Source organism: Chenopodium album, chromosome 17, assembly GCF_948465745.1.
Source record: "Chenopodium album chromosome 17, dcCheAlbu1.1, whole genome shotgun sequence".
Lineage (NCBI taxonomy): Eukaryota > Viridiplantae > Streptophyta > Magnoliopsida > Caryophyllales > Amaranthaceae > Chenopodium > Chenopodium album.
Window position 1 is genome coordinate 27,852,802 of NC_137850.1, and position 13,645 is coordinate 27,866,446.

Consider the following 13,645-nt stretch of genomic DNA (forward strand, 5'->3'; position numbering starts at 1 on the left):
TTTAAATCAAGACTGGCTATGTTGTTATAGTCATGTTGAAGCTGTTTACTTACCTCCTTATTTGTCTAATCATAGTCCCATTCTTGTTGAGCTATATAGGCAGTAGTTTTAGAGGGGTAGGCCCTTCAGGTTCCTGAACTATCTTGCTTCTCATGTTGATTTTGAGGCAACTGTTCAAGCTTGCTGGAATAAGAATGTTGGTATATCTGCTAAGATGAATGTCTGGATGAATTTGAAGTCTGTTAAGCAAGGCCTTAAAGGATTAAACTCCAAGCACTTTGCTAATATTGCTGAGAAGGTGGATGAAGCTCATTCTATCTTATCTCAGATTCAGAACAAACTTGCTATAAATTTTAGTAATGCTGACTTGCACTCTCAGGAAGCATTAGATTCATATCAAGGAAATCATTTATAAACAGAAATCTAGAGTGGACTAGATCGAGCTTGGGGATTCTAACACTCATTATTTATTTTTTCTGTAATGAAACAAAGACAAAGTAGGAATAAAATTGATTCCATTTATAATGAAAGTGATGTTAAGACCATGAGATCAGGTAAGCAGCTTGCTGAGGATTTGTTGGATTCTATAAGGATTTGTTGGGGTCAAGGACTGCTTCTCTACCTGTTATTGATCTTAAGACCATGAGATCAGGTAAGCAGCTTGATGTTAAGGCTATTGGTATTTATCTGCTGATGTTAATACTGATGAAATTGATCATGCCCTTACTATGATTGGCAATGATAAAGCTCCTGGGATTGATGGGTTTAATGCAGTCTTCTTTAAGAGGGCTTGGTTTATTATAAAACAGGATGTGTATGCTGCTATTTTTTATTTCTTGAATTATTGTCAGATTGCTAATCAGTGGAAATACCACTATTACTCTTGTTCCAAAAGTGCAATACCCTTCCTATGTTAAAGCTTATAGGCCAATTGCCTGCTGTACTATGGTCTATAAGCTGATTTCTAAGGTTATCACTAAAAGACTTTCTCAAGTCGTTGGTTCTATGATTGATGATTCTCCTGCTGGGTTTATTCTTGGGAAACATATTGGTGACAACATCTTTTTTGCTACTGAGCTTATCAAGGGTTATTCCCATGTTCATATTACCCCAAGAAGTATGTTGAAGATTGATTTAAGGAAAGCCTATGATTCTGTTGAATGGAGCTTCCTGCAAACTGTTCTCATGGAGCTTGGTTTTCCTAATAAGGTAGTTAGGTGGTTTATGAAATGTGTTAACTCTGTCTCCTACTCAGTTATGGTGAATGGTTACCCTTCTAAGCCTTTCCCTGCTAAGAAAGGGCTTAGACAAGGTGATCATATGTCACCCTTTCTCTTTGCTATCTGTATGGAGTATCTTTCTAGATGCTTGCTGGAAATGACTATGAATCTTGATTTTAATTTTCATCCTAGGTGTGAAAAACTTAAGATCACTCACATGATGTTTGATGATGACTTGTTACTTTATACTAGAGCTGACCCTATTTTTGTCCAGCTTCTCTTTCAAGCTTTTTAGAAGTTTTCTGGTGCCTTTGGCTTAGCTGCAAATCTTAGTAAAAGTGAGTTGTACTTTGGGGTTGTTCTTAAGAATGATAAGGTCTGTCTACAGAACATCCTTGGAGTTTCTATTGGGTCTCTTCCTTTTAGATATTTGGGTGTACCCCTTTCATCCAAGAAATTAACCATTGCTCAATGTAGGTCTTCTGTTGAAGGGATTACTGCTAGAATTAAGTCTTGGACTTCTAGCAATCTATCCTATCATGGCAGGCTACAGCTTATAAAAAGTGTTCTTTTTGGCATCCAATCTTATTGGTCTCAAATCTTTATATTGCCTAAAAGGATCCTTAGGGAGATTGAATCTAAGTTTAGGGTATTTCTTTGGACTGGTAAGAATACCTATTCAAGGAAAGGCTTTGTTTCTTGGCAGCATATGGCCCTTCCTAAGGTGTGCAGGGGTTGGAATATCACTATGCTTGGTGACTTGAGTAAGGCAGCTATTTGCAAATTCTTGTGGGATTTGGCTGATAAATCTGATAATATGTGGGTTAAATAGGTTCACATTTATTATTTCAAGAACAAGCACTTTTGGACTGCTTCTATTCCTAAAAATTGTTCTTGGGTCCTTAGAAAGATTCTGAAGTGTAAGGAGCTTATTGATCACATTTGTGGCTGCGATTCTGTTATGCATAAAGGGAAGATGAGCATTGCCAGACTATATGCCAAGATCATACCCCAAGCTCCTAAAGTTCCTTAGGGGAGAATCATTTGCAATAACCATGCTTCACCCAAAAGTATCTTTATAACTTGGTTAGCTTTGATGAACAGGCTAGTTACTAAAGACAGACTTATCAAATGGCAGATTTACTGTGATCCAATCTGTTTTCTTTGTCAAGCTCAAAATGAAAGTGTTTCTCATTTATTTTTTGACTGTCCTTTTTCTAGCAGTATTTGGCAGCAGATTTTGAAGCTTCTGCACTATTAGAAGCCTGTGCAGTAGTTTGAGCAAGAGCAGCAATGGGTTCTTTAATTCTACAGGAAAGCTACTAAGAGAAGGAAGTTATATCTCATGTGCTTTACTGAAGCAGTCCATTGCATTTGGATTCAGAGGAACAATGTGATGTTTACAGGCAGCTGTAAATCTATAACTGATTGCTTTAGAGATATAGTTTTCAATGTTGCTTGTAGATGTAGTGATGATGAAAGGAAGTTTCTGTTATTGTAAGCTTAAGTGTTGTTTGTGTGTTCTGCCTCTTTTATCTAGTCCAGCTGGGACTGTTCTTCTGCTGACACTAGGAGGAGGTCTTTGTTTTCTTTGTTTGCCCTGTTCCTTTCTTATAACACCCTTCCTAGAAGGTGTTTATATGTTAGGGATAGGTTAGTTCCCGTTCTTATGTTGAACCCTTCCTAGAAGGTGGCTTCATAGTAATAGGAACTGTTTGGAGTTTTAGTTTCCTGGTTTTCCAAGTTTTGTAGTTTGGGGGTGCAACTTAGCTTTTGTAAGTTGTTCTTTACTCTTTGGTTATAAAATTTCTTGCTTACAAAAAAAAAAGAAAAAAAAACAAAAGTCAAATGCATTCAACAAAACTAATTGAGTCAAATGATAGTCAAACACATTTAAACAAATATTTGTGAATTAAATGAAAGTCAAACACATTTAAACAAAGCTTTTTGAATCAAATGAATGTCAAATGCATTTAACAAAGCTAAATGAAAAAGTCAAACACATTCAAACAAAGCTTTTTGAATCAAATGAAAGTCAAATGTATTCAACAAAGCAAAATGTGTGAAATGAAAGTCAAAGACATTCAAACAAAGCTATTTGAAACAAATGAAAGTCAAATGCATTTAACAAAGCTAATTGAGTCAAATAAAACCCAAACACATATAAACAAAGCTTTGTGAATCAAATGAAAGTCAAATACATTCAAACCAAGCTTTTTGAATAAAATGACAGGCAAATGCATTCAACAAAGCTAACTAAAGCAAATGAAAGTCAAACACATTCAACCAAATATTTTTGAATTAAAAGAGAGTAAAATGCATCAACAAAGCTAATTAAATCAAATGAAAGTCAAACACATTCAAACAAAAATTTTTGAATCAAATGAAAGTCAAATGAATTCAACAAAGCTAAATAAGTCTAATTAATGAAAGTCAAGCACATTCAAACAAATCTTTTTGAATCAAATGAAATTGTAATGCATTCAACAAAGCTAATTGAATCAAATTAAAGTCTTACACATTCTGGTAAGGTGAGCATTGATAATATTGGAGGTTGGTCTTCTGCTATGCATTCTAGTAAGGTGAGCATTGCTAAAGTTTATGCTCAGATCAGACCTCAGGCTGCTAAGGTGAGTTGGAAAAGGATTGTCTGTAACAATTCTGTTTCCCCTAAGAGCATCTTTGTCACTTGGTTGACTTTGATGAACAGGCAGGTTACTAAAGATAAGCTTATTTAATGGAATTTTTACTGTGACCCTACTTGTTTCTTCTGTCTAAACAGAAATGAGTGTGTCTCTCATTTGTTTTATTTGTGTCTTTACTCTAGAGATATCTGGCAGCAGGTTTTTTCTTCACTGATGATTCAGAGGACAACTCAAGATTTCCAAACTGCGCAACAATGGATTATCTAGAACTGTAGGAGATCAAGCAGCAAGGGAAGAGTTTATATAATGTGTTTTGCTGAGGCTATTCACAGTATTTGGCTTCTGAGGAATAGTTTGATGTTTACTAGCAACTTTCAACCTGCAGATTTAGTTTTTAGAGATATTGTGTACAAGGTTGCTATTAGACGTAATGATTCTGATAGAAAGCTGTTATATCTTTGATGTTCTGGTTCATAGTTTGGTAGTCTGTGTTTGCCAACTTTGAGTCCAATTTTGCTGTTTCTTTGGGTTTGTCTTTGTTTCCCTCTCCTTTTCTTTTTACTCTGTTTGTGGGCCCTTCTTAGAAGGTGTTACTTATAGATGTTAAAAAGTTAAGGAGAGTTGGGGCTTTTGGCAGTTTTGAACCCTTTCCTAGAAGATGGCTTAACTGTTCTTTTGCCCCTTGGGTTGTGTGTCCCTTTATAGGGGCTTGTGGTGTTTGTGTGGCCTCTTTTTAGTCTTCTGGAGTTTTGAGTTGGTCTCAACTTAGCTTGTTGTAAGTTGTTTCCTATCTCTTTAGTAATAAAATTCCTTATTTACCAACAAAAAAAAAAAAAAGTCATACATATTCAAACAAAACTTTTTGAATTAAATGAAAGGCAAATGTATTTATCAAAGCTAATTAAATAAAATGAAAGTCAAACACATTTAAACAAAAGCTTTTTTAATCAAATTAGAGTCAAATGCATTCAACAAAGCTAATTGAATGAAATAAAAGTCAAACACATTCGAACAAAGATTTTTGAATAAAATGAAAGTCAAATGCATTCAAATAGAGCTTTTTAAATAAAATGAAAGTCAAATGCATTCAAAAAAGTTATTTGAATCAAATGAAAGTCAAACACATTTAAACAAAGCTAAATGAGTCAAATAAAAGTCAAACACATTCTAACAAAGCTTTTTGAATAAAATGAAATTGAAATGCACTCAACAAAGCTAAATGAATAAAATGAAAATCAAACACATTAAAACAAAGCTTTTAGAATAAAATGAAATTCAAATGCATTTAACAAAGCTAATTGAATTAAATTAAATTCAAACACACTCAAACAATGCTTTTTGAATCAACAAACGTTCAAATGCATTCAACAAAGCTAATTTAATTAAATGAAAGTCAAACACATTCAAATAAAGAATTTTTAATCAAATGAAAGTCAAATGTATTCTATAAAGCTAATTGAATCAAATGAAAGTCAAACATATTCAAACAAAGATTTGTGAATCAAATGAAAGTCAAGCACATTAGAATAAAACTTTTTAAATCAAATGAAAGTCAAATGCATTTAACAAAGTCAATTGAATCAAATTAAAGTCAAACACATTCAAATAAAGTTTTTTGAATCAAATAAGAGTTAAATTCATTCATTAAAGAAAATTCTATAAAATGAAAGACAAACACATTTAAACGAAGCATTTTGAATCAAATTAGTGTCAATTGCCTTCTACCAAGATAATTAAATCAAATGAAAGTCAAACACATTCAAACAAAGCTTTTTGAATAAAATGAAAGTCAAATGCATTCAACAAAGCTAACTGAATAAAAAAAAAATTCAAACACATTCAAACAAAGCGTTTTGAATAAAATGAAAGTCAAATGCATTCAACAAAGCTAACTGAAACAAATGAAAGTCAAACTCATTGAAACAAATCTTTTTGAATTAAGTGAAATTCAAATGTATTAAACAAAGCTAAATATGTCAAATGAAAGTTAAACACATTCAAACAAAAGCTTTTTGAATCAAATGAACGTCAAATGCATTCAACAAAGCTAATTGAGTCAAATGAAAGTTAAACGCGTTTAAACAAAGCTTTGTGATTCAAATGAAAGTTAAATGCATTTAACAAAGCTAAATGTAGTCAAATGAAAGTCAAATACATCCAAACAAAGCTTTGTAAATCAAATTAAAGTCAAACACATTCAAGCAAATCTTTTTAAATCAAATGTAAGTCAAATGCATTCAACAAAGCTAATTGAATCAAATGAAAGGCAAACACATTCAAAAAAAACTTTTTGAATCAAAGGAGAGTCAAATGCATTTAACAAAGCTAATTGAATAAAATGAAAGTCAAACACATATTATTTATGCTGGTCCTCACATTTTCTCTAGAAAACCTGCAATTGTTAAACCTTTTAATGCAAAATTTGATTTTATTGCTGAGATTCTGAGGACTGTTCCCATATAAGTTAAATTTTTTAATCTGCCATTAAATTGCTGGGAAGCTGAAATTGTAAGTCGAATTGGTTGCCTGCTTAGGGTGCCTATGTGTGTAAATGAATGTACAACAAGGCAGCTTAGGGTCTGTTTTGCTAGGGTGCTGATTGAAATTGATGTAACAAAGGTTCTTCGTTCATGGAGCAATTGTTACACTAGCTTCCACCTCTACCCTACATAATTCTGATGATGGGTGGAGAATAGTTGGTAGGAAGCCAAAGAATCAGGGTACTAGAACTCAAGCTACAGCTGCTTATACTTCAAATGCTTATGTTGCTCTGATGAATGATGACATTAAAGGAGCTAGAGGTTTCACTATTAATCCTATCTGGGGTGATGGTAATCCCCCTTTGGTGCCATTATTATCATTACATGGAATATAAAGGGTCTAAATGACCTCAATAAAATGGATGATGTTGTCTCTATATAGAGGAAGATTGGTATTGGGTGGTCTTGGATTACTAATCTATCTTGCTCTCATAAATCTACTATTCCGTGGTTATGTGCTGGAGATTTCAATTCTGTTCTTCACTCTGAAGATAGCATTCATGGCAATATTGTTATTGATTATGAGATAAGGGATTTTTAGCATTTTATTGATGATACGGAGATGGTTGAGATTAAGAGTAAAGGGCTGCCTTCCTCTTGGCCTAATAAAGCTCATGATGGGCCTAGAACTTGTACCAAGATTGATAGAGGGTTGGTTAATCAAGCTTGGATTGATCAGTATGGCCATGTTGAAACTATTTATCTTCCTCCTTCCTTATCTGATCACACCCCTCTTCTTTTTGAGGTTTTTCCTTCTTCTCCTGGCAAAGCCAGACCTTTTAGATTTCTGAACTATCTTGCTTCTCATGAGCAGTTTGAAGCTTCTGTTAAAACTGCCTATAGACTTCTTTTTCTGGAGGAACTATAAAGTGTACATGGACTAAATTTAAGGTGGTCAAAGAACATATGAAAAAGCTTAATATTAAACATTTCAGCAATATTGATTCTAGAATTGACAATGCTCAACACTCTCTTCTTGAAGTTCAAAGTTTGCTTGCTAGAAATCATGATCTAGCTCTGGTTATTAAGGAAGTTGAATGTACTTAGCATATCAAATATTGGGGAAATATTCAAGAAAGTATATACAAGCAGAACTCTAGAGTTGATTTGGTGAAATTGGGTGATTCTTACATTCACTATTTCTTTGTTGTTATGAAGACTAGGAATAACAGGAACAGGATAGGTTCTATTTTCAATGAGAATTAGGTTCTGCTGAAGAAACCAAAAGAGGAACAAGAGATTACTAGTTTCTATAAGAGATTGATGGGTTCTAAGGCTACTTCTCTGCGTGTTGTTGATCTGGTTACTCTGAGGAAAGGGAAGAAATTATCTAGAGAAGCTCAGCAAATTCTGATTACTCCTTTTTCCTTATATGAGATTAATATTGCTTTGAAGGGAATTGATAATTCTAAGGCTCCTGGTATTGATGGGTTTAACTCTTTCTTTTTTCAGAAGACCTGGAGCATTGTTAAACATGACATATATGCTGCTATTCTGGAGTTCTTTGCTACTGGTATTATGCAGAGAGAGTGGAATTGCACAACTGTCACTCTTGTTCCTAAAGTGCAAAATCCATCTTTTGCTAAGGATTTTAGGCCTATAGCTTGATGTTCTGTTCTTTATAAGATTATCTCTAAAATCCTAACAGCAAGATTGACTAAGGTCACTGGAGATGTGGTGGATGATGCTCAGGTAGGGTTCATTCTTGGAAAGCATATTTATAACAATATTCTGCTTGCAACTGAGCTCATCAAGGGGTAAACAAATACTTTTATCACCCCAACGTGTATGGTCAAAGTTGAACTTAAAAAGGCTTATGACTCCATTGAATAGAGTTTTCTGAGAAAGGTTATGGAAGAGTTAGGGTTTCATGATACTTTTGTTTCTTGGATCATGAGTTGTTTGTCTACATTTTCATTCTCCATTCTTATTAATAAAGTTCCTTCTCCTCCTTTTCTTGCAAAAAAAAAGCTTAGGCAAGGAGATCCTGTGTCTCCATTCCCATTTGCCATTAGAATGGCATATTTATCAAGGTGCTTATATGAGTTGAATGATATTCCTGATTTCAATTATCACCCTAGGTGTGAAAAGATACAGCTTACTCATTTAATGTTTGCTAGTGACTTGCTTATGTTCTTTAGAGTTGATAAGATCTCTGTACAACTTCTGTTTCATGCTTTCTCTAAGTTCTCTGAGGCTTTAGGGCTGTCTGAAACTTGGATAAAAGTGAAGCTTATTTTGGTGGGGTGTCTAATGCTGACCAAGCTATTCTCCTCTATGTTCTAGGGGTCTCTCTAGGTGCTATTCCATTTAGGTATCTGGGGGTTCTGATGAAGGAATAAACGTGTCGTCAATTGTCTATCCATAGATCAAATACAATTTATACAACCTAAACAAACCTAATACAAGTATAAGGCAAGCATAGGGGACGAACCAAAGGGACCGATTAAACACCACCAAATGTTACCAACAACTAAGCTAGTCTAGAATAGGGGATATGTAAACTAAAGTCTAAAGATGTTAAAACAAGAAATGGAACACTAAGGGAAACGATTTAGGTATAACATTCACTCAAGCATAAACAAGGCATGAAATTAAATCGAAATACGAACTAAGCAGCTCATGTCAATGATTTAAAGCACAATATAACCACCTATCGGGGTTAATTATTTCTCAACTCAAGCACAACTTACACTATTGTCATAAGCCACACGAATTAAGGTACAAATCAAGCAAATCATTCAATGGACTTCCTAGATCACGCTATCGCCATAATATAGTTCAATCCACCCAACTACAACAATTGATAAGCCTCTCAAATGAAATAATTGGTAAGAGATGGAAGACAAAGAATTTAAATCACAAACAAATCAATTTCAAACCCTAAAACATGCTCAACATCCAACTAAACCACAACCATCCCCTTAATAGGGAGTTACTCACTAATCATGCTAATAACAAGATTAATCAGCTAATTAACAAGCGTCAACGTGATTAATAAGCAATACTATCTATTAAAGAAATAATAAAAAAAACAATAAACAAAATAGAGAAGAGAAGGTAAGAAATTGCTCAATGATTGACATTGGAAATCTCAATACATGTAGTGTTCTTGAATCTTCAACAACCAAAATCCACCATTGATTTTCTCAATTTCTCTCTCTAAAAACTACCTAAAGCTAACCCTAAAACTAGAGAGAGTGAGAGAGTGTGTTAAAACTCATTAAGAGAGAATAATACTTGATGGTCTAATTACCCAAAAATGGGTATTTACACTAAGCTAGGAAAAGAAAAATAAAAGAAGGGAAAGTAATAAAGAACGAAATAAAAGGAAGAAAAGAAAGGAAAATGGAAAAAGAAAAATAAAATGGAAAAATTAAAGGAAAAGAGATCGAAAATTTCCAAATTCCAAATCCCACAAACCATCAAACCCCATCTACTTCCTCTTCGATATTTCAGCTGCTCTTGAATCTTCATCACCGCCGTTCATACTCCATCATCAATCATCATCAGCAATTATCATCTTCAATCACCACCGTTCACCCTCAACAGCAATTATCGAGCATCAAATCAAGGCCACATGATTTTATTAAAATTCGTGCAAAGCTCGTGATTGAACCTAGATTTACGCGCCCGCGAAGACATCGCCCAACGGTCGCGCAAGGTTTAAAATCTATTTTATGTACTTCGACTGTGCGTCTTCTCAAAGGGTTGGGCGCCCGCAACAAAATTTGATCGAAATTGGGGCTTTTAAGGGCTAAATCGCGACTGCAATTAGTGCGGTGCTGGGCGATAGCGAGGAGATTAAGGAGCTGCGCGTGATGGCTGCTATTGGTGATGCAGGCTGGTGAGTAGTAAGACAACGGTGGTGTTGGTGGTTGGAGTTTGTAGTGCTGAGATGCGGGTGGTGAGCTGGCTGTTTAGGGTTATTGGTGGCTGCCGATGCTGTTGCGGCTGAATAGGGAACAAGTGGTGTGCGATTTTGAGTGTGGAGAGTAGTTGATAGGGGAGTTGCGGGGTTGTTTGGTGTTGTGGTGGAAGGTGGCATGAGAGCTGATGTGGGATGTGATTGGTGGCTGTTGTTGTTACGTGAGGGAGTGGGATTGTGTAGTTTGAGGTAGAATAGGGGAGGTACTAAGTGGGTCAGCAATGTGTTTCGTGGTTGTGGGAGTTTGAGGGGATTGTTTATGTTGGGTTTTGGAAATTCCGACTTTTCGCAGAAAAAAAAACCCGACCCCAAGATCTATTCACAATTAATATAACTAATAAGCATAATTAACAAAATAAGGAGAAAGACAATGTTACCCTTGTCGGGTGCTTTGCTCCCTTTATGAGCTCTTACTTCGAAAGCTACGAGTCCTGCAAGTGCGAAGACCTCCAACGGAAATCCACCACCCGCAACACGACCCGTCTGGCCCTTACTCGGAGTTTAGTCGAGCTAGACCAAAAATAGACTACTCGAGTTTTTATGAATTTAAAGGTTTCACTTTTGGAGATGCCTTATTGAGTTCAACTCAAGTGTGTAATTCCGAACTCCAAAGGTTGGTATTTATAGGCAAAGGCTTTCAAAAATTCTATCATCCTTCCATGTAGGAGAAAATGATAGTGTAAGAAAAATAAGCAATTAATTTAATTCTAAATTAAATTAAATTGCTAGACAAATAATCAAACTACACTTGGCACACACATGGGAGTGGTTAGGTGAGGACCACATGGTCTCCTTACTACCCAAGCCAAATCCTTCAGCAATCACAATCATATTAGACCGGTCAAGACCTTGGGCAATAAGGCATCCTAAGGTGGCAGCCTTGTGCCTAGGTTGGGCCTGCTAGCCGCAACAAGCCCATATGGTTATTGCTCACTGCTAGCGGGCTGGGCTGGTGCGCGTCAGCGTGCTAGCATTCTACTAGCTGTTGCGCTGCTGCTTACTACTTGTGCGAGCTTGCTAGCAGACTTGTGGTAGCAGCGCTGCCAGCCCCGCAAGCATGCTCGCACAAAAGCGATGCTTGCCCCGCATGGCCAGTATGCCTAGCACAATTGCTTGGCTGCTAGGCTATGCTGCTGCCCAGCTCCCACGAGCCTAACCCTCGGATGCTAGCACTTGGTTGTGCCATTGTGAGACTATGACTTTGGGTTTTAACTTGTGACTCGTTGTTTGTACATCTCTTATATTCCTAGAATTTACCTCGACATCCGACGTTCGGCTTTGACGCTCCAAGCTCAGAATCCGACGTCTTTGTTCGTAATACTCGATGACTCATTAATTCCTTTCGGATTAATTCGTCGTGATGGATCGTTAGTTTGCTTGGGTGTGACCCGAAGGGTTAAGTCAAGATTAAGCTGTAATATTAATTATATATTAATATTATTGATAAAAAGCGGTCTCCAACTAGGCATTCCGATCACTTGACCTCACTGAATAATTAGCTTTCTAATAATTTCAAACCCTCTATAAGAAAAATACTGTAGGGAATATTTCAAACATCCCACACTTGAGTCCCACTATGATCATACACTTAAGCATGGTGGCGTCCAAAGGGAAGTAAGCAAGAATAAAAGAGTCGCCAACAAGTTTTAGGAACTTGTAAACCATTCACAAGGTGAAAGTTACACCCCTTCACGATCCATGAGATCGCTAACTCCATAGTGGTCCTGAACTATGACTGGATATTCAGGGATGAAGGTACAAATCCAACCTAAAAGAGATTGAACCTGCCCTAAAAATAGGCCTCTACTTTATTCTTCGCATATTCATGTGCGCTTTCTGACTAACATACAATCAATATATTAAACCTAAAACCTATTTAATCTATGTTGGTTGAATATTAATGCACAAACAAATCTATTATTGGCGATCACTTGAATTAAAATCATATTAGCTTAAATAAAATTATTAATTATCTTATTAAGCGTGATTTCAAGTACGAATTCCCTTTAATTCTGCAAGAGAGGGCGTGATCAAGCAATAACAATAATATATAATATCAAGCAACAATAATAATAATTGATACAATATATCATCATCATAATATTCTCAATCTCAATAAAGCATAATATTAGCAAGATCCTAGGCATGATACTAACATGATTAATAACAAATCCTACCATGTCACTAAACAATAAAGATCAAAGCTTTATCCATAACATGATACTAACATGATAGAAGAAACAGAAAGCATCCTAACATGATACTAGGAATTAAAATAATTTAAGCATGCTTTCTATAAAAATATAGCAATAAAAGAAATTACATTGTTGCCTCGTATCTCTTTCTACCAAAACAATACACGCATTAGTAATTTCATGGAAAATATTAAATCAAACAATTAATTTAAATTGAAATAGGGTTTTGGGACCAAACCCTCAGATTTCATCAACCTTTCACGTCTAGGGCGAAGGCAACTTCGAGCTTGGCTAGGTGTGTCTTGAAATCGTGAATGCGATATTGTGTTTGTAAAAAGGCTAGGCTAGAAAGAGGGAGAAATAACAAGCTATTAGCTTCTGTAGACACCTGGTTGTGTCTCCCCAAACAACCAAACCTAGTGATGAATACCTTTCACGTCATTTAATTATCGAACAAGGAAAAATGTGAGAAGCCTTGTGATGTGGTTGTTTTAATAAAAAATATTTCTTTCTGTTTTCGAACATATTTCTTTTCGTACTCTATTTATGGAAAATGTCCAGTCGAGTTTAGTTTGGTCCATGATAAGGGTCGAATAATAGTGTAGTTGGATTGGGCTCGAAAAGATCTTTCCAACGATATATTATTAGATTCATCAACCGCCCAGACTTCTTTTCTCTTTTTGCTCTCTTCGGCTTTCTGAGCCGGCTGAGCAGACCAACCCCCCTTTTGTTTGTCTGACTTTTTGGAGTCCGACTGATGGCTGGACGAGCAGAGGTCGATGGGTTGAATAAAGCTCTTCGCCTCCATCAACGCCTCTTGAAGGGTGAAGACCCTCTTCCTTACGAGGTTAAACTTAAAGGTTGACCCGTCCTTTAGAACCTTGAAGAAGTCTGTGTAGGCTACTTCGTCAGACAACCCTTGAATCTTGATTCTCACCAGATTGAACTGCCTGACATAGGAGCGAAATCCTTCTCTCCCCCCCCTGCCGAATGGTGCTCAAGTCAAGACTTGTTTTCTTGGCAGGGATGTTCATCGAGAAGTTTGAAGCAAACAAGAAAGCAAGCCTTTTAAAGCTGTCAATACATCCGGCTGGCAAGTTGTCAAACCATTGTTGGG

At 35.9% G+C, this 13,645-nt stretch overlaps 1 protein-coding gene across 1 annotated transcript; it reads left to right on the forward strand.

Moving 5' to 3' along the window:
• The first annotated feature begins 6,967 nt into the window (after nucleotides 1-6,967).
• Nucleotides 6,968-8,691, forward strand: LOC145588781 (uncharacterized). Its single transcript, XM_081645387.1, has 5 exons — nucleotides 6,968-7,150; nucleotides 7,249-7,425; nucleotides 7,612-7,918; nucleotides 8,054-8,097; nucleotides 8,239-8,691. The coding sequence occupies exons 1-5, from the start codon at nucleotides 6,968-6,970 to the stop codon at nucleotides 8,689-8,691; spliced, it is 1,164 nt and encodes a 387-aa protein (XP_081501513.1).
• Nucleotides 8,692-13,645: the final 4,954 nt, after the last annotated feature.

Bases quoted from the DNA above. Each gene is read 5' to 3' on its own strand.
- LOC145588781 (XM_081645387.1), top strand. From the start codon at position 6,968: ATGGTTGAGATTAAGAGTAAAGGGCTGCCTTCCTCTTGGCCTAATAAA. The intron at 7,426-7,611 runs GTTATTAAGGAA...AATGAGAATTAG, and splicing joins GAAATCATGATCTAGCTCTG to GTTCTGCTGAAGAAACCAAA. The intron at 7,919-8,053 runs GTATTATGCAGA...AAATCCTAACAG, and splicing joins TCTGGAGTTCTTTGCTACTG to CAAGATTGACTAAGGTCACT.